This window comes from Paramisgurnus dabryanus, chromosome 18 (genome assembly GCF_030506205.2).
Source record: "Paramisgurnus dabryanus chromosome 18, PD_genome_1.1, whole genome shotgun sequence".
In the NCBI taxonomy this organism is placed as follows: domain Eukaryota; kingdom Metazoa; phylum Chordata; class Actinopteri; order Cypriniformes; family Cobitidae; genus Paramisgurnus; species Paramisgurnus dabryanus.
Window position 1 is genome coordinate 517248 of NC_133354.1, and position 24036 is coordinate 541283.

The 24036-nt window shown below is 37.4% G+C and overlaps 1 protein-coding gene across 3 annotated transcripts in view; it reads left to right on the forward strand.

Annotated features, from left to right (window-relative positions):
• hcn1 (hyperpolarization activated cyclic nucleotide-gated potassium channel 1) overlaps positions 1-22512 on the forward strand; it is a 119056-nt gene extending 96544 nt beyond the window's left edge. For 2 of the 3 annotated variants that reach the window (XM_065243975.1, XM_065243974.1), the window contains exons 6-8: positions 1401-1641; positions 5204-5368; positions 19018-22512. In XM_065243975.1, the coding sequence (XP_065100047.1) occupies positions 1401-1641; positions 5204-5368; positions 19018-20015 (1404 nt within the window). In that variant the 3' untranslated portion in view covers positions 20016-22512. Of the gene's footprint in view, positions 1-1400; positions 1642-5203; positions 5369-9194; positions 9259-19017 lie in introns of all 3 variants that reach the window. The other variant, XM_065243976.2, reaches the window with a different exon arrangement.
• Positions 22513-24036: the final 1524 nt, after the last annotated feature.

The following is a 24036-nucleotide window of genomic DNA, read 5'->3' on the forward strand; positions in this document are numbered from 1 at the left end:
GGAAAGACTATGGTCCTGTCCCAAATGGCACACTCCAGACTTGTGGACTTTCTCAGAGTCCACACTTTGATGACATCATGTATTGCAGACTTAAGGGACCCTTGATGCCAGTCCCCGAGGGTGTACCGGAGTCGTATTTTGGGACAGACTCGGGAATCACGCCGGAAAGTTGCTTATCAGTGTGAACACCACCCATCCGTCATCTGATTCTTTCGCAAGACTTCTGGGTTCGAAAGATGCTGAAGACCACATCAAGGGTGCAAAAGGGGCACTGATGAGCACACTTCGTAGCATAAAAATGACAGATGGGACACCCTATGGACTCGTACGCGAGCACGTGCAATTTAAGGCCACGAGATCGAAATTCCACATGAAGTGCGCCATTTGGGACAGGGCCTATAAGGCCACATGAATTAAAAAAAATAATACACTATGAAGTGTGTATTCATCAGTGCCCCCTTTGCACCCTTGATGCAATCTTCAGTACCTTTCCAACCCAGAAATCTTGCAAAAGAATCAGACGACGATGGGAGGTGTTCACACTGAGAAGCAACTTCTCTTCCTATTTCCGGCGTGACGCCTGAGTCTGACCCGAAATACGACTCTGGTGCATCCTCGTGGACTCATGTCAAGGGTCCCTAAAGGGCTCGTTATAGTCGTGCGTAGGTCCTACGGCGTAGCAGCGATGGCGTAGGTTCCGCGTCGGTTTTCATTTATACTTTTTTGTCGTCCGCGTCGACGTGCAAACACACGCGCGACCGCTGGTGGGCAGTATCCACGCGTGTAACCACAGTAGCAGCGCGGAGAAGAAGAAGCTTGGCAAGTTAACCCACAAACGAAGAAGAAACAGCAACATGTTGTGTATAATTTGAGAAGACCAGCAATGATGGAAGTAAATAAACAGCGACTTTTGATGCAGTTTGAGTTAAATCACTCCTCAACTTGGCTCATCTTTGTTTTCACTGTCACAAACGGAAATACCTATGACGCAGTTTTTTTACCTGACGGGAGGGGTTCTGGTGGACCAATCACAGCGCTTGCGGCCCGCGTAGGTGCGCGTCAGGCTACGCAGAGCTACGCACAGGCTACGGCGTAGAACCTACGCACGACTATAAATCGCCCTTAAGTCTGCACTACATGATGTCATCAAAGTGTGGATTTCATCATAATAATCTTCCTGTAGCGCATTGCGTTAATAGCGCAAAACATTGTAGTTTAATCCCAAGAAACACATGTACTGATATAATTGTTTACTTTGAACTGAACTATAAATTGCTTTGGATTAAAGGGTCTGCCAAATGTATAGAAAACCAAAAAAGTACAAAACATTCTGTAAAAAGTCAAACGTTTTCATTGTAACACTATTGACATTTTTATTTTTGCTTCATTTTAACCCACAGGAAATCGTGAACTTCAACTGTCGTAAGTTGGTGGCCACTATGCCCCTGTTTGCGAATGCGGACCCCAACTTCGTGACCGGAATGCTGAGTAAACTAAAGTTTGAAGTCTTCCAGCCCAATGATTACATCATTCGTGAGGGGACCGTGGGTAAAAAGATGTACTTCATTCAACATGGAGTGGCCAGCGTCATTACCAAATTCAACAAAGAGCTCAAACTCACCGATGGATCTTACTTTGGAGGTCAGTTGATAAATGCGGTCATCGTTTTACTTCAATCTACAAAAGTCTGTGTCAAATTATTCCTTCATTACGGTTGGTTAAATTTGTTTAACCAGACACGGCAATCATCTGCTCTGCTAGCGGGCATGTGAAGATTGAATGCGAGAGTATTGCAGGACGAAACATTGAAAACGTGTACTTTGTGTAATTGAAGTCATTTATTCCCAATCAAATATTTAGTGACCTATCCATTTAAAATGAACTTGTTTACCCTACTGAATTGTCACCCATTGCTTGCTTTTTGTGAAATTACAGCAAGCGGCTGTATTCTGAAATATTATAGCAGATTTTTTTCACGACAGATGTCAAAATAGATCGAGAGTTGCACATCTTTATTAATATACAACTAAATTTCACAAGTTTATGAAGATGTCACACAAGTTTATTCTGTCTGTAGTAAAGTTTAAGTTTGTTTTATTTGGCAAGTTTTTCTGAACATAAGGCTCTCTATCCCAACTGAGTGTAGATCACAGTCACAAAGTGTTTTATAATTCAGCGATTATGTCGTAAATGACCTTGATGTTTTTTGGCACATATTATTCAGTGTTGCCTAAGCTGTACGAGTGTGGGAACGAAAATTGAAATCAAATCATATTTTTTCCTCACGATTCATGAAGGTTGTGCTTGCTCTACCGTGGTACACTGCGATCCTAACCACCTGCTCCGGTGGAAAACCATCTGCTCGTGGTATTTTGGCCTCTAGCAGGAACACTGCTGGTGTGTGTGTTTGTGCGCTGTCAGAAAATGTCTTCCTCTTCATGGCATTATGATAGAAACACAGACACAGCATACAAAAACATGCAGGAATACACAATGTACACATTTATTGATGACACATTAACTCAAACTACACTAATCAACATTTGAAATTGAAAAATGAATCAAAGTTGTTCTATGACAAGAACGGGTATTGGTCAAACTTTCATGAAAGGTTTTGATCCACTTCAGATGTTGACTAGTATATCAAGGGTACCGTCTATGTGATGTGGATTTACCAAATAATGTTATTATCTAGAGGGCAAAGCGACCCCCAGTGTTGTAGTCAATACCACCTAAACTTAAATCAAGACTTTGAGGGGCCAAGAGCAAAACAACACCGAGACCAAAGACAGTCGAGACCTAAGACAATCAAAATATAGAAGGAATTGCATTTTGGAAATTGTGGGCATTTGTATTAATTTGTTGACAGATTTAAGAAATAAGTCAGTGTTTGCTTTCAAAGCCAGAAGTTTTACATCCATTCACAATAATGATGTAACACATAAATCAGACAATGCAACAGCAATTTAGTGTAATTCCTGCAGTTGTGGTCTTGACCGGTCTTAAAATAAAATCTTGAGACCAAGACAAGACTGAGGGTGCTTTCACACATACACTGTTTAGGTCGGCCCAAATGTCGGTTCGAGTATGGTTCGTTTGGGTCAGTGCCGAACTCTGGTGCGACCAATCTGTGGTGTCAACACGGCTCAACCTCGGCCCGAACAAAAATACAGGAAGTTCCCTACATGTTTGAGCCACTGGGCTTCTGTCGTGACGATATTGTGGGTTAACAACAAACAAGGCAATCTTGGTCCGTTGCAGAGATTCGCTGTCTCCTGTGGTTTAAGCTAATGATTTTATTAATGCATAGCTGTCCCCCACACAAAAAATAGTGACATTTACAGTATTTTTAGCAAACGGCTCTGTAAGAAGGGCTTTCATAGAACAGTTGCGCAATTTCACGTTAAAGCAAAGAAACTTCGCAGAGATGTGCATCGTTTATCTCCATATCTAGCTAACTTTGCTCTTCCTGTCAGGCTGGTTGTCGTGGAAATGTGGGGGGTGGTCAAGGGGGTAAGCACTGTCAGAGACCAATGGTGCGCACCAACATGTGTGAAAACACCCTGAGACCAAAGACGGTCGAGACCAAGAAAAGACTGCTCTTGAATACTACAACACTAGCGACCACCATATTCCGAATATACTGTGAACAGTTGACTGTAAATGTATAAAACATTTCCCAAAAAGGCTTATCAATGGACAAGGCCTGTATTTTGATATCACACTGATATCACAAATACTTGAATATATGCTTGTTTGAGGGTAGAGGGCTTTCGAGGTAGAAGGGCGTTAGGGTGAGGAATAATCCCATTCATTGGCTTGCAACTGGGATATACTGTACGATAGGGACTAAGGCCAAGTGTCATCTTCATTAACAGAGGCCCTGGAGGAAAGTGAGCTCATTGTACAGTTTTTCATTTGGGCAAGACAGACACCTTTACATATTTGCCAGCTTAGGTGCTAACTCGGCAGTCGGCCCCTCTTGGCAGCAGGCCACTACATAGCAATACAGTTACTACTAGAAGTGGAAATTGCATAATGTTTGATCATGTTTTCTTTTCAACTTTCCTACAACCCCTACTCATCTTCAAGTCTCAATCACTCCCCGTCATTAAGCCCTTAGATGCACACTGCAGTGACATTTCAGCCTAATGAACCAATTAGAAAGGGAACAGTTGATGCCAAGTAGTTTTGCCACCCTTACCTTTATACAGCACCGCATGGAGAGATGGTGAAGCAAGGGATGCAAATATACATCAGAGTATTCCCAACACTTCTTTCCCACTGCCACACTGAGTGTTGTTAGAATGTCCCGCAGGCTCCGTGCAAACTTCTTCCAGTGTTTTTCCTTCGTCTTTCCAGGACGAAATGTCAAGGGTATCTCTGTAATCTCTGAATAATGTTAGAAATCTCATTTTGTGAACAGAATGCACAGTCCTACATTTACACCAAATGTATTAAACGACTTTGTAGTCATATTTCATTCACGGCAATTTTAAATTATGTAAATTACATATGAAATTGCCTCCGTGTGAGGTGAGATGGATGGGTGATTTTCTTTAAGAACTAAGGATGTTTTTCCCCAGAGAGAGATTTAGATAAATTGTGGACAAGATAACACTCTATATCGACAACTCTTTTAATCAATGTTTGCTTTAAAATCGTAGCCATAGACTGCCTTAACAACCACTTATACACGTTTTCACCAATGATCAATTTCTTCATGATAATTTCTTGATGTTAAAAATTTAAGATTAACACTGGCAGTGCTGTACATATGGAGTCATGTGCGTCGGAAGCAACAAAATGTGGGTGGGTCCAAAACATTTATAGGAGAAGATGCCATTTACAAGTTGATCCACAAAAGTTATCCATACACAGGTTATCTCCACTTCACCTAACTTGCATGTTTTTGGCCTGTGGGAAGAAACCGGAGTACCCGGAATGATGACATAGGGGGAACATACAAACTCCACATAGAAAGGCCACCTGAAGTAGCCGGGGTTCGAAACGGGGACCTTCTTGCTGTGCGCAAGGCTTAATTAGAGCCAAAGTGAGTGGGTCCAGTATCATTGGTCTTAAAAAGTGGGTGGGTCTTGTCTCTGGATTTCCTCTCCTACTAATCCAGGTAGCCTTAATGATTAAACTATGATAAGTATGCAACATTATTTATAAGATTTTCTGTTATATCTGTTCTTAACAGAGATCTGCCTGTTGACAAAAGGTCGTCGTACGGCCAGCGTCCGTGCAGACACATATTGCCGACTTTTCTCCCTGTCTGTCGATCATTTCAACGAAGTCTTGGAAGAGTACCCCATGATGCGACGTGCTTTCGAGACCGTGGCTATCGACCGCTTGGACCGCATCGGTAAGACTACAACCTCAGCTCTTAATGCTTGTACATTGTGTTTGTGTTGTGTGTCCGCTCTGTCCTTCATGGCACCTCAGTCATTTACTGTTGTGTTGCATGATGTGTATACAGTACCTCTCCTGGAAAATACAGTTACAATGATAGTTGTGTTTTGAAGCACAATCACTGGTTTGTAGATCAGGTCTAGGCTGGTTATTGATTACTCAAAGCTGGTCAGGTGGTAAACCATTTCAAATTACCAGCTGATGGAGGTCTTTAGCAACTAGCTTAGACCAGATACTAGTTTCATATCACAACTAACAGCATTAGCTGGATTTTCCAGCAGGGCATCTTTTTCTTATTTTCTTTTTCGTTCTCCAAATGATAAAATAAGTACATAAGATAAATAAATACTGTTAAATGCTAGTTTTAATTGAGTGATCTGTCAGTGTGCAATAGTGCATGTCGCTGCCTGGCACACCGCTGGTTTTGGTGTCATGGACGCATGGAGGGTGGACGGAGGCAAACCCTCATCAGCATGAGCCTCCGTTCCACCCCCCCACCTTGCACACCTGGGTATGAGCACCACCCCGTCCCACCTTAGCCCTTGCAACAGCAGATCGTCCCCTTGAGGGGATTTTAGCTGGTGCACTAATGGGCAAGGACTTTCAATATTCAATTTGTTTATTTGTCAGTAATGATTTACCTAGGACCAGTTCTTCACATGTTAGTGTAGCTCTTGTTTATTTTATTTTCCCAAACCACTGAAATTATTTTAATTATTATGTATTTAATTTAATTATTTATTTCCAAATGTGTCGTTTTTAAGTTACTTTGTGCAAAATTTTAACCAATCACAACATCCATTGATGGCATTGATGATAACGTTAACATCTTAAAGATCACATCTGACATTTCTCAGGAAAATCTGCAATTTCACCTATTTTATTCAATGTTCTTGTCCATGTTTTTACAGAATGTAGTATTTTGTATTATTTTTAAAATAGTTATGTATTATAGTCAATGCTATCTCATGGCAAGTTGTACCTATTTTACCAGGTGGCTAATTTGTATTAATTTGTGCAACCACATTCGTACATGTTTGTATGATTTGCTTTTGCCCCTGTGACGTTAGGGTTAGGGGTGGGGTTTCTTTATTGTTTTTGTATTTTGTATCAATTCATGTGAATTAGCCAACTCATAAAATACGTACAAATTCTCATGAGATCAGGCTAGTATAGTACACTCTTAAAAATAAAGGTGCTTCACGATGCCGTAGAAGAACTTATTTTTTTTTCAAAATAGTTCCATGAACCTTTCAAAAAGGTTATTTAGATAATATAAAGGTATGACAGTAATTGAACAACCTTTGACCGAATGGTCCTTGAGGAACCAAAATGGTTCTTTTATGGCATCGCTGTGAAGAACCTTTTAAGCACCTGTATTTTTATAAGTGTAGTACTGTATCTACAGTTTTATTGTGAAGTCAGTGATATAGATGATGTACTTTTGCATTTCTGGGCATAACATATCTACAGCACACAAATCCATTATCACCCACATTTACTTTAAAGATTTATATATATATATATATATTTACAATACTCATTTAAATGGCTTTAAAGGAACAATGGACGAGAAATAGATTTCATTGAAGTGTCTTAAGTCACATCACGGCTGCAAAATTTAGTAATTTCATTCTTAAGATACAGACCACAGTTCATCACGAATTTGAATTGTGTGGAATTCAAATGTGAGCGAATACATCCTGAACATTTGGAGAACATCAGTCTGATGTTCAGCACCATCCAGCAGGTTTACTCTATGGGCTTGTCACTTGATTTAGATTGAACTATCAGTGAGTTTCCTCTTTACCCGGCATCTTATTGCTGAAGCAAAGCACCTTATATCTTAAATTCAGTGGTCGCATCTAAACCTATCTTATATTTTAGAAATATTTCAAAAGGGGATGATATGATTAATAAATTAGTGAAAATGTGTATCTTTTGATTTCGCAGTTCGAAAGACAGAAGATAAGATAAGATGTGACCTGGAAAGTCAAAGTAAAATGTTTCTCCTTTAAGCATATGAATCGGTTATGGTTACTTATATATAGCATGAAGCAATGCATACAGTACTTTAAGTGCATGGAAAACAGTAGAAATGAAGAGTTTGGTTCCAAAACGCGATAAACGGCATTTAAAACAAATAGTTACCAACAAAGTCAGTATTGTTTCTGGTCAGTATTAAAAAGTAAATTCTTCATTTTACGTAGAATTGTGATATCCGCTGTGTAATTCTGTCATCTTTCCTCCCTTTTTCCCAAACCGTGACAAGCGGCAGTCTTCATTCTCTACAGAATGCAATAAATCTGCTTAACCAATCACAGCGCACCATTTCACGCATTGTAAACAATAATGGCGGCGCTTTGAATACACACAGAATCCTAGTTTTCCTCATCTTGCACTTCGTGATTAACCAACAAACTAAACCACAATAATACTTTTGATTGCATTGATAAACCTGTGGTGGTTTTCTGTGGCGGGGAAGAAATGTAAGCCATCAACATCGAATAATTTACGTGAGTGGCACTCGGGCGAAGGAAAAATGTCGGCTGTTGCTTATTCTCACACGACAGCATCAAGCTTCTGTCATGCTAACACATTGACCCCAGGCGATCTTATGAAAAACTTTCCATTATTTTACTCGAAGTCAATGAAAATCGAGCAGGACCAAAATATTTTACAGCTAATCGCTGTCAAAAAAGTTCAGCGACGACGTCCCAAGGATGACTGCAGCAATGACAGTGTTATTAATATGAAAAAGTAAGTGTTTTTTTATTAATGCCATTAATGTTTATTTTTTGATCAGTGTATACAACTAGTCAACTAAATGAATATAACATGGCAAAGATAAATGCACATTTATATATTGATTCAATAGGTTTATAGCATTTTGAAAAAAAACATTAACATAAACAGTTTTTATAATAAATCTTTGGAAATCAAATGATGGATTTTAATTTTTAATGTTATTATAACCTACGATGCTATGTAAAAGTTCATAACAGAAAATAGTGGTTTTCATCTTGTCACTTTCTTGGTATAGTAAGCACGTTTTTACTAAAATTAGTCAAAAAGGATTTATTGCGTTTTGGAACCAAACTCTTCAAATATTACTTAAGTTTTAAAAGAATATATAAAGTTTGACTTTTTTCCCCTCTTGCCTGCATCCTGGCCCGTACGCTATTAATCGTTGAATATTGATTCGCATATTTTTTCTGTTTCTTTTTCTAAATTCTGGCATGCTGCTATTGACTTGCCTTGCACTAAAAGTCAGATTGGTTTGAATCAATTTGCCATCTTGACCTGCACGTCACAACCAATCAATAACAGATAAGATTAGGCCAATCAAATCAAAGAGATGCCAGAGAAGACAGTATGCATAATGCTGCACCCATCTCTGTTTGTGGCTTCGATGTTATCACCCTTCAAACTCGATCAACATCGGCCATAGCATGAGATGGTCGGTGTTAACAAAGCATTTGTCCATTCATGTGGAGAACAGGCTTGCTCTAGATTGTAACTTTTATAAAACACACTTCTTATCAGAAGTGATTTGACATTAGTCAAACTAAAACAAGGGGTCTTGTCTCATACAAGGGAAAAATACAGACCGTGACATGATTGAGTCGTGCTCCATGTACCTTTCTTTGGACTGCAAATGCTTGTCTCGTCCTAACCGAAAGAATTTGGAAAAAAAAAAGAAAAAAACCATGCATTAACCAGAATGACATGTCTGTACAATTGATGTATCTATCTTTATTCAAAAATTATTTGACCAGGAGCCCCTCTTGAGATGAGCTCATCTCGTTTTCAAGAGTGTCCTGGCCGACCAGTAGGCAGCAGGTAAATTCCACATGACGATCCAGATTTCCCCCTCACATTTGAAATGATCCACAGGCTTTAATGCAGCCAGCATGCGTTCAGTGGACCTCAAATAAAAACAAAGCTGATAAAAATGCTAATGTTAGTAGATTTAAAGTTGCATGCTATTGTTAAAGTCAAGGCAAGTGATTTTAAGGTCTATTCCCTGTCATGTTATTTCTGTCTTTAGGATAAGCAATGCATGCAAAACACAATTGTAAAAGATAAACTGATAACACTTTACAATAAGGTTGTATTTGTTAACATTAGTAAATGCATAAATATGTATCAGCGTTTAACAATCTTTGTTCATGTTAGCTAATGCAATACATTTGCTCATGTTAAAATTAATATGAACTAAAATAAATAAATGTTGTAGAAGTATTGTTTAATTTTAGTTAATGCACTAACTAATGTTAACAAATACAACCTAATTGTAAAGTGTTACAGATGAACTTGACCCAGATGAAGGCATAATGATGCAACTTTACTGCTTGTTATTATAATGTTTCTATACACAAAAGACTTCATTTTTTGTTTACTTATTTTTTAAAATATCTTTAAAGGGTAGTTCATTCAAAAATAAAAAGTGTCTTTATTTACTCACCCTCATGTAATTTCAAACCTGTATGACTTGTATTCGTAAAACACCAAAGAGGAAAACTTGAAAAAAAATGCACTGCAAAAAATGACTTTCTAACTTAGTATTTTTGTCTTGTTTTCAGTAAAAATATCTAAAAATTCTTGAATTAAGATGTTTTTCTTGATGAGCAAAATGATCTAAAAAAATAAGTAAAGTTTTGCTTAAAGTTGCTTAAAACAAACAAAAATATCTGCCAATAGGGTGAGAAAATTTAGCTTGAATTAAGTGTTTTAAAAAATCTTATTTTAAGATTTTTTTTATATCTTATTTTAAGATTTTTTTTTTCCTCACCCAATTGGCAGAAATTTTTGCTTGTTTTAAGCACAAATTCTATTAAATTGTATATTTTTTCTCAAAACTAGACTTATTTTCCTAGGTCATTTTGCTCATTGAGAAAAAGATATTGATTTAAGAATGTTAAGATATTTCTACTGAAAACAAGACAAATACTAAGTAAGAAAGTCGTTTTTTGCAATGTGTTCTGGAGCATTCAAGCTTCAAAGAGTACACTGCAAAAAATACTTTTTGCATTTTTGTCTTGTTTTAGTAAAATTGTTTAAAAAGTGTAAAGTACACTGCAAAAAATGATTTTCAAGAAAAAAAATTCCTAGTATTTTTGTCTTGTTTTCATTAAAAATATCTAAAAATATATATATTAAATTAAGATGCTTTTCTTGATGAGCAAAAAACCCCAAAAAAATAAGTTTAATTTTTAAATTTTGTGCATAAAACAAGCAAAAAAAATCTGCCAATGGGGTAAGAATTTTTCTTGAATTTAGTTTTTAAGAAAAATTTTCAAGATTTTTTGCTACCCCATTGGCAGATTTTTTTTGCACAAAATCACTTAAATACGACATTTTTGGTCTGAAACTATACTTCATTTCTTGGGTCATTTTGCTCATCAAGAAAAAGCATCTTAATTTAAGAATTTTTTGATATTTTTACTTAAAACTAGTCAAAACTACTAAGAATTTTTTTCTTGAAAATCATTTTTTGCAGTGTATGCTTAGAAAAATATTAAACTCAAAATAATGATTTATTTACAAAGAAAGAAAATTATGTGAATTTGGTATGAGAATGAGTAATAAAAAACTATTTTATAACTTTTTTTAACTCAACAAAGCAATTCCACACCTACACTGTAAAAAAGGGTCAAATAAATGTACCCAAGCTGTCAATAGGGCAGTACCCTTTCAAAAAGGAAACATTTGGAACTAAAGATTTCATATTGGAACCTCAAGGATACATACACTATTGGTACCAAATGTATACCTAATGGTACATATAAGGACCTTTTTAAAGGGTACAGCCCCAATGACAGCATATTTTGACAATTTTTTTCTATCAGTGTAGTATTGAACAATGAATTTCAATTAGATTTTTGCTGTTGTTTGTTATTTTTGTTTACAGATGTAAAAATTATTCTAGAGATTAAACCCACTTTCTTCTGGCTTTTATATCTTCATTGAAATATTTAAGAGCCAAGGATATAATTTATAACTATAAAAGAAAAGGTATTTTCAGGTTTTCAGTGACTATGTGGATCCTGTCAACATCATTTACAGCCTAGATACATCCTAATATAATACATTAGCAGTAAAACATAAGCTTTTCTTTCGCATCCTATTTATAGCTGTGGTCCAAACGTCACCGCAGCCACCTGGCAAGGTGCTTGTGCTCAATGGGATGCTGCATTTACAGCTCACCGCATTCAGCACATTCATTAGAAAAGACAGACTGCAGGTTATTAGACGTCTTTAATGACACAGATACAGAAGATTTGAGCCCAGTATTCACATTCAGCACCAGATGAATGCAGGAGAGAAGGCTAATTTCTCTTAGCTAATAGTACTTAAATTACCATAGACATTCAATGGAACAGAACGTTCCATTCAAGTAGATTTACATCTTTCTCCATACAAACTCTTGAATGGGTTTTGTTCTGAAACTTTTTACAGTACTAAATGTACAGAAATGAATGTTGAATAAATGTTCAGAATGTCTTTCAGATGTTATTTTTCCTTTTCTCAATTTTTTTATTAGATATTTATTTAAGTGGATAGTTAACCCCAAAATGACCCAGTGGTTCTCAAACTTACAAATTTATCATAACTGTTTTGTAAACAAACCTCAGAAAAATAGCTTTATCAGTTAGTATTTTGTCTTATTTTTGGTACATATCTAATAATTCTTAAATGAAGATGTATTTTCTTGATGAGTAAAATGACCTAAGAAAATAAGTCTTTAGACAAATAAGTTTTTAGACAAATAAAAAAATGTACAATTTTAGTGAGCAATTTGGTAAGATTTTTTTTCTTGAATTTTTCTTGAATTAAGATTTTTTTCTTACCACATTGCAGGGCTCCAAACTGCGAGTAAATAGTCGCATTTTGAGAGTATAATTATATTAATAGAGGGTATGCACGTTTTCAGTAAAAATATCTAAAAAATTTTAAGTTAAGATGCTTTTTCTTGATGAGCAAATGATCTAAAAAAATAAGTCTAGTTTTTGGACCAAAAATATCAAATTTAAGTGATTTTGTGCAAAAAACAAGCAAAAAAATCTGCCAATGGGGTCTGCCAAATAAGATGCTTTTATGAGCAAAACGACCAAAGAAAATAAGGCTAGTTTTAAAACAAGCAAAAAAATCTGCCAATAGGGTAAGCAAAAAAATCTTGAAATTTTTTCTTAAACACTAAATTCAAGAAAAATGCAAGAAAAATTTGCTTACAATTATTTGTTTGCTTGTTTTATGCACATAATCACTATGACTAGACTTATTTTCTTGGGTTGTTTTGTCTGATCAAGAAAAAGCATCTTAATCAAACATTTTTAGATATTTTAACTGAAAACAAGAAAAAAATACTAAGAATATTTTTTCTTAAATCATTTTTTGCAGTGCAAGTCCTGGCCAAATTATATCTTCAGAGTGCATGGAGACATTTTGTAGTGATTACAGCACAAGAGTTTGATTTCTTTACTCAAGTCTGTGTTAAAGTAGCCTAAAGGTTTTACAACAAAGTAATAAAAAGTTGATTGTAAGTTTAATGGTTTACAGTAAGGCAAATATATGTTAAGAGTACGGTAAAGTTAAAAATTAATTTATGTATATAAAGAAAAAAATATCTGTATTTGTAATAAATGTATTAATGCATTAAACATGTTTGGACTGTTTGGACACCCAGTGACTGGTGCCACCAAATTGAGGCCCAGTGCCACTGGCTGCACAACTTGGTGGTGCCAGTGCCACCTCTCTCAAATGTTAGTCTGGATCCCAGCATTGGCAGATTTATTTGTTTTTCCTTAAAAATTGTATTGGTTTTTTGTCTAAAATTGTCTTAGGTCATTTTACTCATCAAGAAAATGCATCTTAATTTAAGAATTTTTACATAATACTAAATAAGAAAGTAATTTTTATAGTGTATTGTATAATGTAATATGTTTTATTTCATTCATATTCTAAGTTTTGAGATTGTTTTATATCATGAATTTTCTTTGGGGGCCCATAACGGGATGGACTCTACAAGAGGGTGGGGTTGCACGCTAAAAAACCACCGATGTAACCCAAGATTTTATACATTTATTATTTCCTATATAGATTTCTATAAACATGTAAACATGACAAAATGCTCCGAAAATTTAGCAGTCGACATCCCCAAAACCTGTTAACCCCTTAGAGACCGTGATTGTTGTAGATTTGGAGTTAGTGGTCTAGACGCCTTTCCTCGATGGCCCTGTAAGAAATGAATAACATGATCAACTCCTTATTCACAGAATTCACGATTCCTCCATACATCTTTTCAAGCGACACGTAAGTCTGTAGTACAGTACAGTGTGTGTTCAATTAGAAGTAGACAGTTGTGTATTTGGATTTAATTGGATTGTATTCACCGTGTCTGCCAGTAAATTACACAGCTTTTGCCCTTAACAATGAAAGAGCCAAAGCAATTTTCTCAGTGTGGGTACCAAACATCAGCGGCAAACAGTCATCATTTCCCCTTGCCAAAATGCATCTTAGGTCTGCCTTTACAAAACACACTTAGTCATGTTTACTGCTAATGGTATAGCCAGTGCACAAGTGAGCAAGGAAGCTGTGTGTAATTTGATATTCAAGAACAGATCAGGTTTGTAAAACCTCATTGAACTCTCAGAAGGTATTGGGATTATGTACATAGTCAGAAAAAATGGCCAGAATGATCCTAGGCTGTCAGTGGGGCAGTAGCCTACCCTTTGAAAAGGTCCTAATATGTACCACTTAGGTACAAATATGGTGCTGCATAGCACTAAAAGTTGTTTACTGCCTCATAATCATAGGGGAACCATTTTTAGTGCTAAACATCACCTATGTAAAACCTGTGCAGAACCATATTGTCCTATGTTGAACCATAATGCTATAGTCATGCTTTAGCATCACTTATGCTTCTACAGAGGTACTACATGCAAAGTATGTGAGCGGAGCGGTGAGTAATTTCACTCCCCGCTCACTTGGATGTTCGCTAACTCCGCTTCTACGCTCAAAGTCGTATCAGACAGCTTGCTCAATTCCACTCGCCACTCACGTGGGTGTTCGCTAACTCCGCTTCACCGCTCAAAGTCTTACCAGACCGCTTCACTCAGTTCCACTCCCCGCTCAGCTACAATTTCATCACGCTCCGGTTAAAATCGCTTCTCGCTTGCTCAAATTTAAAATTCTTATGCATGCCTAACACCTGCCTATATTCTTGTGCATGCACTAGACTCATGGTGTTAGCGGTATCAGAGCGGAACCGGAGCGAGATCGATCTTGCCTTTGGATAAAAACACGGTCTACGCTCCTCACTCACTCCCTGCTCCGCTCCGCTCACATGCTCTGCTACATAGGTGCTATGTTGCCCTAAAAATGGTTGCCCTATGATCACAAGCTTTTAGTACAATTTAGCACAATGTTTTAGAGTTTTGGCACCAATTTGTACCATATTTTTGAGGTGCAAATATGTACTTTTTGTAAATAATGTTCTGGTGCATTTTTCTGACTGTGTCTTATTCCTGTCTGTCTTAATAATACCCAACTTTTTGTGAAATTTATGTTTTCCCTCATGCCATCCCAGATGTGCATGATTTTGTTTCTTTGGTTAAATATGAAAAAATTATTTTATATTAAAATCTCATTGTTATCTTCTTATATATATGTCTTCTGAAGCGAAATGATATGTTTGTGTAAGAAAACAATTTTTTTGTAATGCTTTATTTTACAGTGTCTTTGGTAGACAAGTTACATGTACTTACTATAGTAATAATGTTTAATTATGCATAATTACATGCAACTAACCCTAAACCAAACCCGATCCTAACCCTAACCCTATAGTAAGTACATGTTGTTACTTTATAATACTAAGTATTTAATTATATAATTACACTGTAACAGAGACACTGTAAAATAAAGTGTGAACCATTTTTTTTGTATAAACAATAGATATGTTGTGTATAATTATAAACATACAGATTAGTGGAGTAATTTCAAATATGGTGACGTTTTATAACATTGCATTTCATTGGTCTTTGGCCTCACTGTAAGAACCAATGGGATTTCGACATTATGTGCTAATAACACTTTGAAAAGATTGGGGCAGTACCCTAAACTCTTTCCCAGCCATTGACAAGTTTTCTTGCCAATTAAGAGAAAACATTTGCATAAAAACATGTTCCTGATGAATTTTTATGTTTTATTTTAAACTCTGTGTATGTTTTGATAATCATTCTGAATTTGATCTTTAACAAAATTCCTTCACAAAAATGCCATTATTTCAGCTTTTGCTAAAAAATGAAGTTATGATCAGACAATGTTTAATTTCTTCATCTTGACAGTAACTGTGTAAATTTTGTTCTAAGTAGCAGCTTACATTATTTAATTCAAACCAACATATATCCTCTGATTATAACAAATATGTTTATTTATGTGATTTACTATATACTGTAGAGTTAGTATCAGCACATTCACACTGGGCGAAAGCGTTAAAGCTTGACGGAAGGCTTGTCTGAAGCGTGTCCAACAGCCAATCACAGTGGCCGCTACACATGCTCCGGTCTTGCATAAACGTAACTATCTGGCTTGCAGGTTATTTGCGTAAGGCAATCTGATTGGCTGACGCACGTGTTGAAGCTTGAAAAGCTGATAAATGTTCAACTTCTGTTGTGGGCAACGGCAGTGATGCTACGTTGACGGATCCACAATTCAGTGACGTCACCCATTAAAGGGATAGTTCGGCCAAAAATTATATTAAACCCATGATTTACTCACCCCCAAGCTGTCCGAGTTGCATATGTCCATCGTTTTTCAGACAAACACATTTTCGGATATTTAATAAAATGTTTTAGATCTTTCAGTTGATTAAATGTATTGTAACGGGGTCCATGACCTTCAAGTCCAAAAAAGTGCGTCCCTCCTTCACAAAATAAATCCAAACGACTCCAGGATGATAAACAAAGGTCTTCTGAGGGTAATCCGCGCGGTGTTGTTGTAGAAATATCCATATTTAAAACTTTATTAACGAAAATAAATACCTTCCGGTAGCGCCGCCATCTTAGTCGCGTCCGCATTCAGGATGAGAGCTTACACAGCCTACGGAGGCTACTCTGCTGCTGCTCTGTGCCCCCGCCCTTCGAATTTGTCATACGTCACTAAGAAAAGTGCGTACACTAAGCTAATACTCTCTCCTGAATGCGGACGCGACTAAGATGGTGGCACTACCGGAAGGTATTTATTTTCGTTAATAAAGTTTTAAATATGGATATTTCTACAACACCGCGCGGTTTACCCTCAGAAGACCTTTGTTTATCATCCTGGAGCCGTTCGGATTTAATTTTTGAAGGATGGACGCACTTTTTTTGGACTTGACGGTCGTGGACTATGGGTGGACCCCGTGACATTACATTTAATCAACTGAAAGATCTAAAACATTCTATAAAATATCCAAAAATGTTTGTCTGAAAAACGATGGACATATGCAACTCGGACAGCTTGTGGGTGAGTAAATCATGGGTTTAATATCATTTTTGGCCGAACTATCCCTTTAAAGTAAATAAGAAGCGTTAATGCTTTCGCCCAGTGTGAATGTACCGTAAAATTCCTATAGGTAAATTGGTAAAGCAATGCATTAACATCAACAAGGTTGTGGGTTCAATTCCCCTATACTAATAAAATGTGTACCTTGAATGTCGCTTTGGATAAAAAAACATCTGCCCAGTTCATAAATCTAAATGTAAGAATATCATGGCTAATAAACTGCATGACTAAAACTAAAACTGTTAGGGATAAAAAACAAATGGAAATAAAAATGATGCATGCTACTGACACTATGGAAACCAGACAGTAAATTTGTATTCGACCCTCATCAGTCAGGTCATAAAGATGTGTTTCACCTTGAATCGTAAAGATATTATTCCATCCTTCTTACCACATTTGCTGTTGTGGCTTTGGCTGAGTGACTGATTTCTTATCGTTTATGCCTTTAGCTTATAAGCACAGCATTCAGTCAACTCATGTAACAACAGAGTCCTACCCAGCTATTGTGTACAAAAGTACTGTTTAATAGGAAAATCGATACGTTCTTTATTTTGGATTGAGAACAAGTGATGTATGCCATAGGCTGAACATAATAAATAAATCTGGAGTCAAGAATAAAGTAAAACAAAATGGTCTCAAGCTGTCAGTGGGGCGGCACCCTTTGTAAAGGTACAGATATACATTTGGTACCAATATTGAAGGAGCCTACTAATGCACTCTTTGGTACCAATATGTAAAGTACTACTAACTGTTTAGGTGCAAATGTATACTTTTTGAAAGGGTGCCGCCCCAGTGACAGCTAAGGTTAAAAATATTTTGACCATTTTCTGAATGGCACATAGCTGATATCTTTTGCTAGCACTTTTAAAGCTTTAGTCGATGAATGATCTTCTGTTTCTCATTTCTCCTAACTTTATAGATGACAGCATTGATCTCACAGTAACCCACTAATGAAGGACCATTATTGTTCCGATCAATGGTTGTCTGTGTATTTCGATGCATTATTTGAAGACACACTAGCTAAGAGACCTAATATACATCATCTTAAGTTTTTTCTGGATGGGCGGACAATTTTAAAATAAATTATTTAAGAGGAACCAATTTTGTACTGCTTATTAAAAGTTTTTTTGCTGCTAATAAAAAGCCTGAGGTGGTTATTTGGACTCCGAGCCTGTCCATGCTTTGATGGTTTTAGGTACTTGTTAGCACAAGACCAGCTGGTGACCAGCAAAGCACATTGGACTGGTTTAAAACATTTCCAAGCTTTCTAAATGAAAGATGCTAGGCCTGAATTTAATTCAAAGCTTGTCAAGCATGCTTATTGGATGTTCAAATCTATTCTCGGTTCTCAAATTAGCAAAATAATGTAGCTGGTAATCAGGTCATTAAAATTCATACACAGTAACAGAGAAAAGGACCATTTGCTAGCGATGTGCATAGTTGTTTTATTATTAAGCAGCCCACTATTGCTTAGTCTGATGCAAAAGAATCTAGTATGCATATGTATTATAACAGTATTAGAAAATGAAACTGTGTACTTTTATTTTGTAATGAAATAATTGTGGTATATTAGAAAATGGTGATGTTTTAGAATGTTTGGGTTGTGTATTTATTTTAGAAATAGATAACAATTAATAACAAATAGAAAGCAAATACACTGTTAGAAAAAAAGTCATAATATTTACCCCCGCTGTCACTGGGGCGGTGTCCTTTAGAAAGGCCATAATATGTACCATTAGGTACAGATATGGATACATTTAGTACCCACATGTAGCTCTGATGTACTAAAAATAACTCTTTTTGAAAGGGTACCATCCCATTGGCAGCTAGGGTACATATTTTGACAATTTTTTGACAGTGTAGATAACAATCACTATGAATTGAAAGTTATTTGAGGCTCTGGTGTTGACTCCCAACATCTAAACCCATTAATTTTAACTCTCATTTGAGGAGTGACTAATCCACCCTACAACATTTGAGATAACACCCCATTTTGTAAACTCTTATTCCTCTTAACCCCAACTCAAGCAAGGCTTTTGGTTTCCCCCCTAACAGGGAAGAAGAACTCACTCCTGCTCCAGAAGTTCCAGAAGGATCTGAACGCCGGCGTCTTCAACACCCAGGAGAACGAGCTGCTGAAGCAGATAATCCGGCAGGACCGGGAGATGGTAATGATGGTGGATCGGAAGCAATCGGTCACGGGGATGAATTCGACGCCGATGTCTGGAAACTCCATCATTAACTCCCCCGCTCAGCCACCCTTCGCCACGGCGACCGCTATTCTCGGGAACAACCAATTGCAGCAGGCCGCCATGCTAAGCTATAGCACCTCAGCAACCATCACCCCATCGAGTCGAGTGCAACCCTCACAGGGCGTCACGTTTTCGGCCCCCGGCGTCTCTCTCGGCAACACTTCTTCCCCGAATCCCCCCACGCCTTTACAGCAGCCGGCGTCGGCGATCATGTCCCCCTGTTCCTTTACCACGTCCGTATGCAGCCCCCCTGTGCAGACCCCAATAGCCGGCCGAACATTTCAATACGGATCGCCGACGGCCTCTCAGCTGTCGCTTGTACAGCACACCTTACCCCAGCAGTCCTTGCCCGCATCCATACCCCAACAGCAGCAGCAGCCGTCACAGGGGGCGTCCCCACAGCGGAGTGAGGTCCACAAGAGCACGCATGCCCTCCAGTCGGGCAGCCTGAGCCGAGACGTACGCCACCTCTCCGCCTCGCAGCCGTCGCTGCCCCACGAGACCTCATTGGCTGTCCGGGCGCACCCGACATCAGGCGAATCGCTCGCTTCCATTCCTCCACCCGTAGGATCCGCGGCAGGTGTTCAGGCACCGGGCTCCGCTCTGCAAAGCGGAATCCGCCCCAACGTTCCACAGAGGGTCGCCCTTTTCAGGCAGATGTCATCGGGCGCGTTACCGCCGGTACGCACGGCGCCTTCTAGTGGCCAGCACAGGGAATCCGCGGGCTCCAGAAGAGAGTCCGCAGTCTTAAGCAGTACAGAGACGGAACAAGACAAGATGCGATTCGCATCGAATTTATGATCCCATTTACTTTTTCCTGTTCATTTTTAAACAAAGAATTTTTTTGATTGATTTTTACGGAGATACAAAGAAGCGGGAAAAGACTTGAGTATTTTTTTCCACCAACTTCCTCTGAAAAAATAACCTCATAGCTATCCGTGTACAGAATTTCCTTGTACGATATTTTAGACGCACTTCCCCTTCAACTTAAGAATGTATATTATACAAATATATATATATATATGTGCAAGTCCAACTAGAATATTTGGTATTGACCATATGGGAAAAACTATAGTATAAACAAGTCTTCCTCTAACATGTGACTTTAATGTGTCTGGAGTTGTTTATATTTATTTCTTTATGGTTTTTCGGTTGATCGTCTTTGGTACAGGATGCAACGTGTCTGGGAATGAGTTTTTGTGCTCTCTTTTCATGTTGAGAAGATGACAAAACAAGTCCAGCAATTCGCAGCTTTTAACATCACTGTGGAAAAACGTTTGCGCAATTGAACCAGGGAAAACCTGAAAATGTTTTAAAAAGCACATCCGTAAACCGTACCCCACTGGAAAACAACGTCGGAAAATGCTTGGAGCACCGAACCAAGGTGTCGATATCTGCAATACTTCGTGTTGTGCGGCAACAGCGTTGCGTTTCGAGACAGCATGTGTGCGTTAAATGTCTTTTTCGTTTCTCATATATCGAATGTTCGGTGGAGTCAGATGGGTTTTATTTTCTATATCGAAGTTTTCAATGAGATGGACATCACTGTACATTAACAATATTTATAAAACTAAAGATTATCACCATTATGCAATAGACTGTGATATAAAGATTACCTATATGTGTGTGTTGTACATAGTTTTGTAGATCTAGTATTTACAAAGTAATGTGTGGTGCATTTCTCAAACATGGCAAATGTCTTCTCTGTCAGCAGCCTGGGTAATGCCTATATATATGCATATATATATATTTATATAGATATATATTCAAATGCTAATGTGTGACTACATCCAAAACAACCGTTAGAGAAAAACCTTAATGCAAACTGTTAGTCCTTAATGCAATATTTATATTGAAACATATCATTACCGGGATAAAAAGGTAATGTAAACAATTGTATAGTGTTGTGGGGTAATACATCAATGTATATCATTCACAATGCATTTATGATTTTGCATACCACCTCCATGCATACCAAATATTTGAATTGTGTTTTGCTTATGAATCAGTATTAATGGATGTACACACAAATCAATACCACTCCAACTCTGTGCAGTGCTTTATATCACACGTTTTGTTATTTTAGAAATAAGTTTGCAAAGTATTTATTTTCACTATATGTTGCATAACTAAAGCTCAATTTTACCTTGCATTACATTAGTAGTTTTAGAAAAAGCACCTGATGTTTATGACGTGCAATACAGAAATCTGATTTTACTAAAAAGCCAGCAGATATTACTGTATTCCTGTTTTCTGTACCCAATAACATATCAAGAGATGATTCCCAAAATATCGACATTTAAAGAAACGCTGCTTTGCATTAAGGTTTTTGTCTCATCATGTGATATTTCATCCAGTCGGGGGCTTGAGACTTTGAAATAAGACAATACAACAAGAGGTAACTAGCAGCTGTGGCTCATTTTGACTCGTTTATTTCTTCTTTCAATATTTTCAGCCTATCAGCTTCTTTCTGTGCTGCTTATCAAACGGAGCTTTAATGGTGGACGTTGGGTGCCATCCAAAGTCCATCTGCTGATATCAAAGCAAAGTCGCATTGAGGACAGATGCTGCGATTTGTGGATTTATACCCGACATCTGCAAAGTCTCAAAGCCCTCTGTACAATTTTATAAATGGCTCCAATACTGCAGAAATCCATGTGTGTCTATGCCGTACCAGTGCAGTTCCCATACAGCCGACCATAAGCGCATGCATCGTCACGAATACTTAAAAGAGAAACTATTTAAAAAATGTTGACGTTTAAATGTATTGTGAAGTTACGTTTTTTTGTTTTTTGTCTGCCTAGACGTTGCGTATCGGAAAATTTTCACAAAAAGGACATTCTTAAGTATTTGTGCCTAAACTATAGCCATGTTTCATCCTGTTCATTTTATGGGTGCGCCTTGTGCGCGCGTGCACACGTGTGTGTATGTGTGTGTAGACAAATGTACACGTGTATGTTCAATGTCGAGGAGATCAAAAGCAATGGCCAAACGTATCAGTTTAAAAACATACTAGTGAAAAGCATATTTTATATATGTGCAAAGATGAGACATATATTTGATATGCGAAAATACATTTGACAAGCGAAACAGTATAGACTGAAATCACAATGTGTCTGAAATGGTGTGTAAATGACGTTATAGCCACTGATGTTTCATTTATTTGAGTGTAACGTGTTGCATTTAATGAAACTGGCCAAAGTGAAACATGAAAAGACTTATCATGAATTGCACTTTCATTTGAGAGAGAGAGAGAGAGAGAGAGAGAGAGAGAGAGAGAGAGAGAGAGAGAGAGAGACCGAGAAGTATAAAAGCAGAGAAAAATACATTCATTGGTTGTGTAAGTAAAGGGTTTATTGTTATTGTATCATGCAGAATCACATCCTCTGGCCCCGTTGTTCGGGGCTTTCAAAAGGTACCCAGATAGCGCAGATACATCTGTGAAATGTCTGCTAAAGATCTGCTGTGTAAACCCATCTGATAAATGTCCTAAAGCAGTTTTACATACATCTAAATGTCTATATGACATCTGTCAGGAAACGTCTCAGAGATGTATTGCAGATATGCAGACATCAAATAGACGTCTCCGAGATCTGTGTGTGCTATCTGGATACCGTGTCTTTTCTGCCTCCTGCTATGCCATAGTGTATAGAAACTAATGTACAGGTAGGATGGTCAGCGGTACTCTTGGTATCTGCGCTTTTTGATACTGTACTTGCCTTCAGAGGGAAATGCTTCTCATTCATTTGCTTTTTCCTCTCAGATTTAAGCACTGTTTAATTCTGGGCTTGGTAGATGAGGAGACGCTCATAACGCTACATTTAATGAATGCAGTCATTTTGAGGTCTTGGAGAAAACCAGCACATATCTTTGTTTTTTTTTCATGTATGTTTGTGTTTATGTCATGGAAAATAAGAAATGCAAAGCGAATTGATGAGCGTCTTTGGAATAAAAGGGAAAAACCAAATGTTTGGTTCGCAGCTTCTACGATTCAGGTGAAATTATTTTGTTGGAAACGTTTTACTGTAACGATGCAAGATTTCACAGATGGAAGATTCTGGAACAGGCCTCAAGCTCTTTTTAATCTCTGATGAGTTTTTCATTATGCTTGTTCATGTGCACCAACGCTTGGTTTAAAAAAAATTAAAACAATAATAATAAAAAAGGGGGGAGAGACATATAACAATAAACAAACATGAACAATTATAGTTACTTGATCCAGAATAAAAAAGGTAAATGTATGCTTTCTTACACCTATATGCAGACAAACAGTGTTTGTCAAAAATTTTGTTTTTGTTTTATTTTGTTTCTTTGTAAATAATAAACCTTGAAAATATAGAGAAAAATAAAAGAACTATTGCCATTTACATCTAGGCTTGTGTCATTTTTTTATAGCAAGGGCCCATTTCATAAAAAAATAATAAAAGTCTATGGTAACATCTGATATGAAATGTGTTTTCAGTTTGTCACTCAACAGAAAAATGTGTAATTAACCAACTAGCCAAGTATGAATGATAGAAAAAGGCCAAATTAATCAAGTAAGTTTTAAATAAGATCAAATAAGATTAAATAAGCTCTCAAACGCTAGGGGCGTCTCCGCTTTTGCACCATGCACACTCGCGGGAAAGCTAATATCTCTTTCAGCTTTCAAATACCTACAACCTGAATGGATGCTCGCATTTGTGTTAGGGGCGGGGCCATGCTCAGTGGCTCCAGTGCATCATCGAGCCATCGTTTTAGCCCCACCCAAATAATCCTGAACACTGTTGAATGTGGAAAAACGTTTAACGGTGTAACTCCACAATTCAGTACTACACAATCT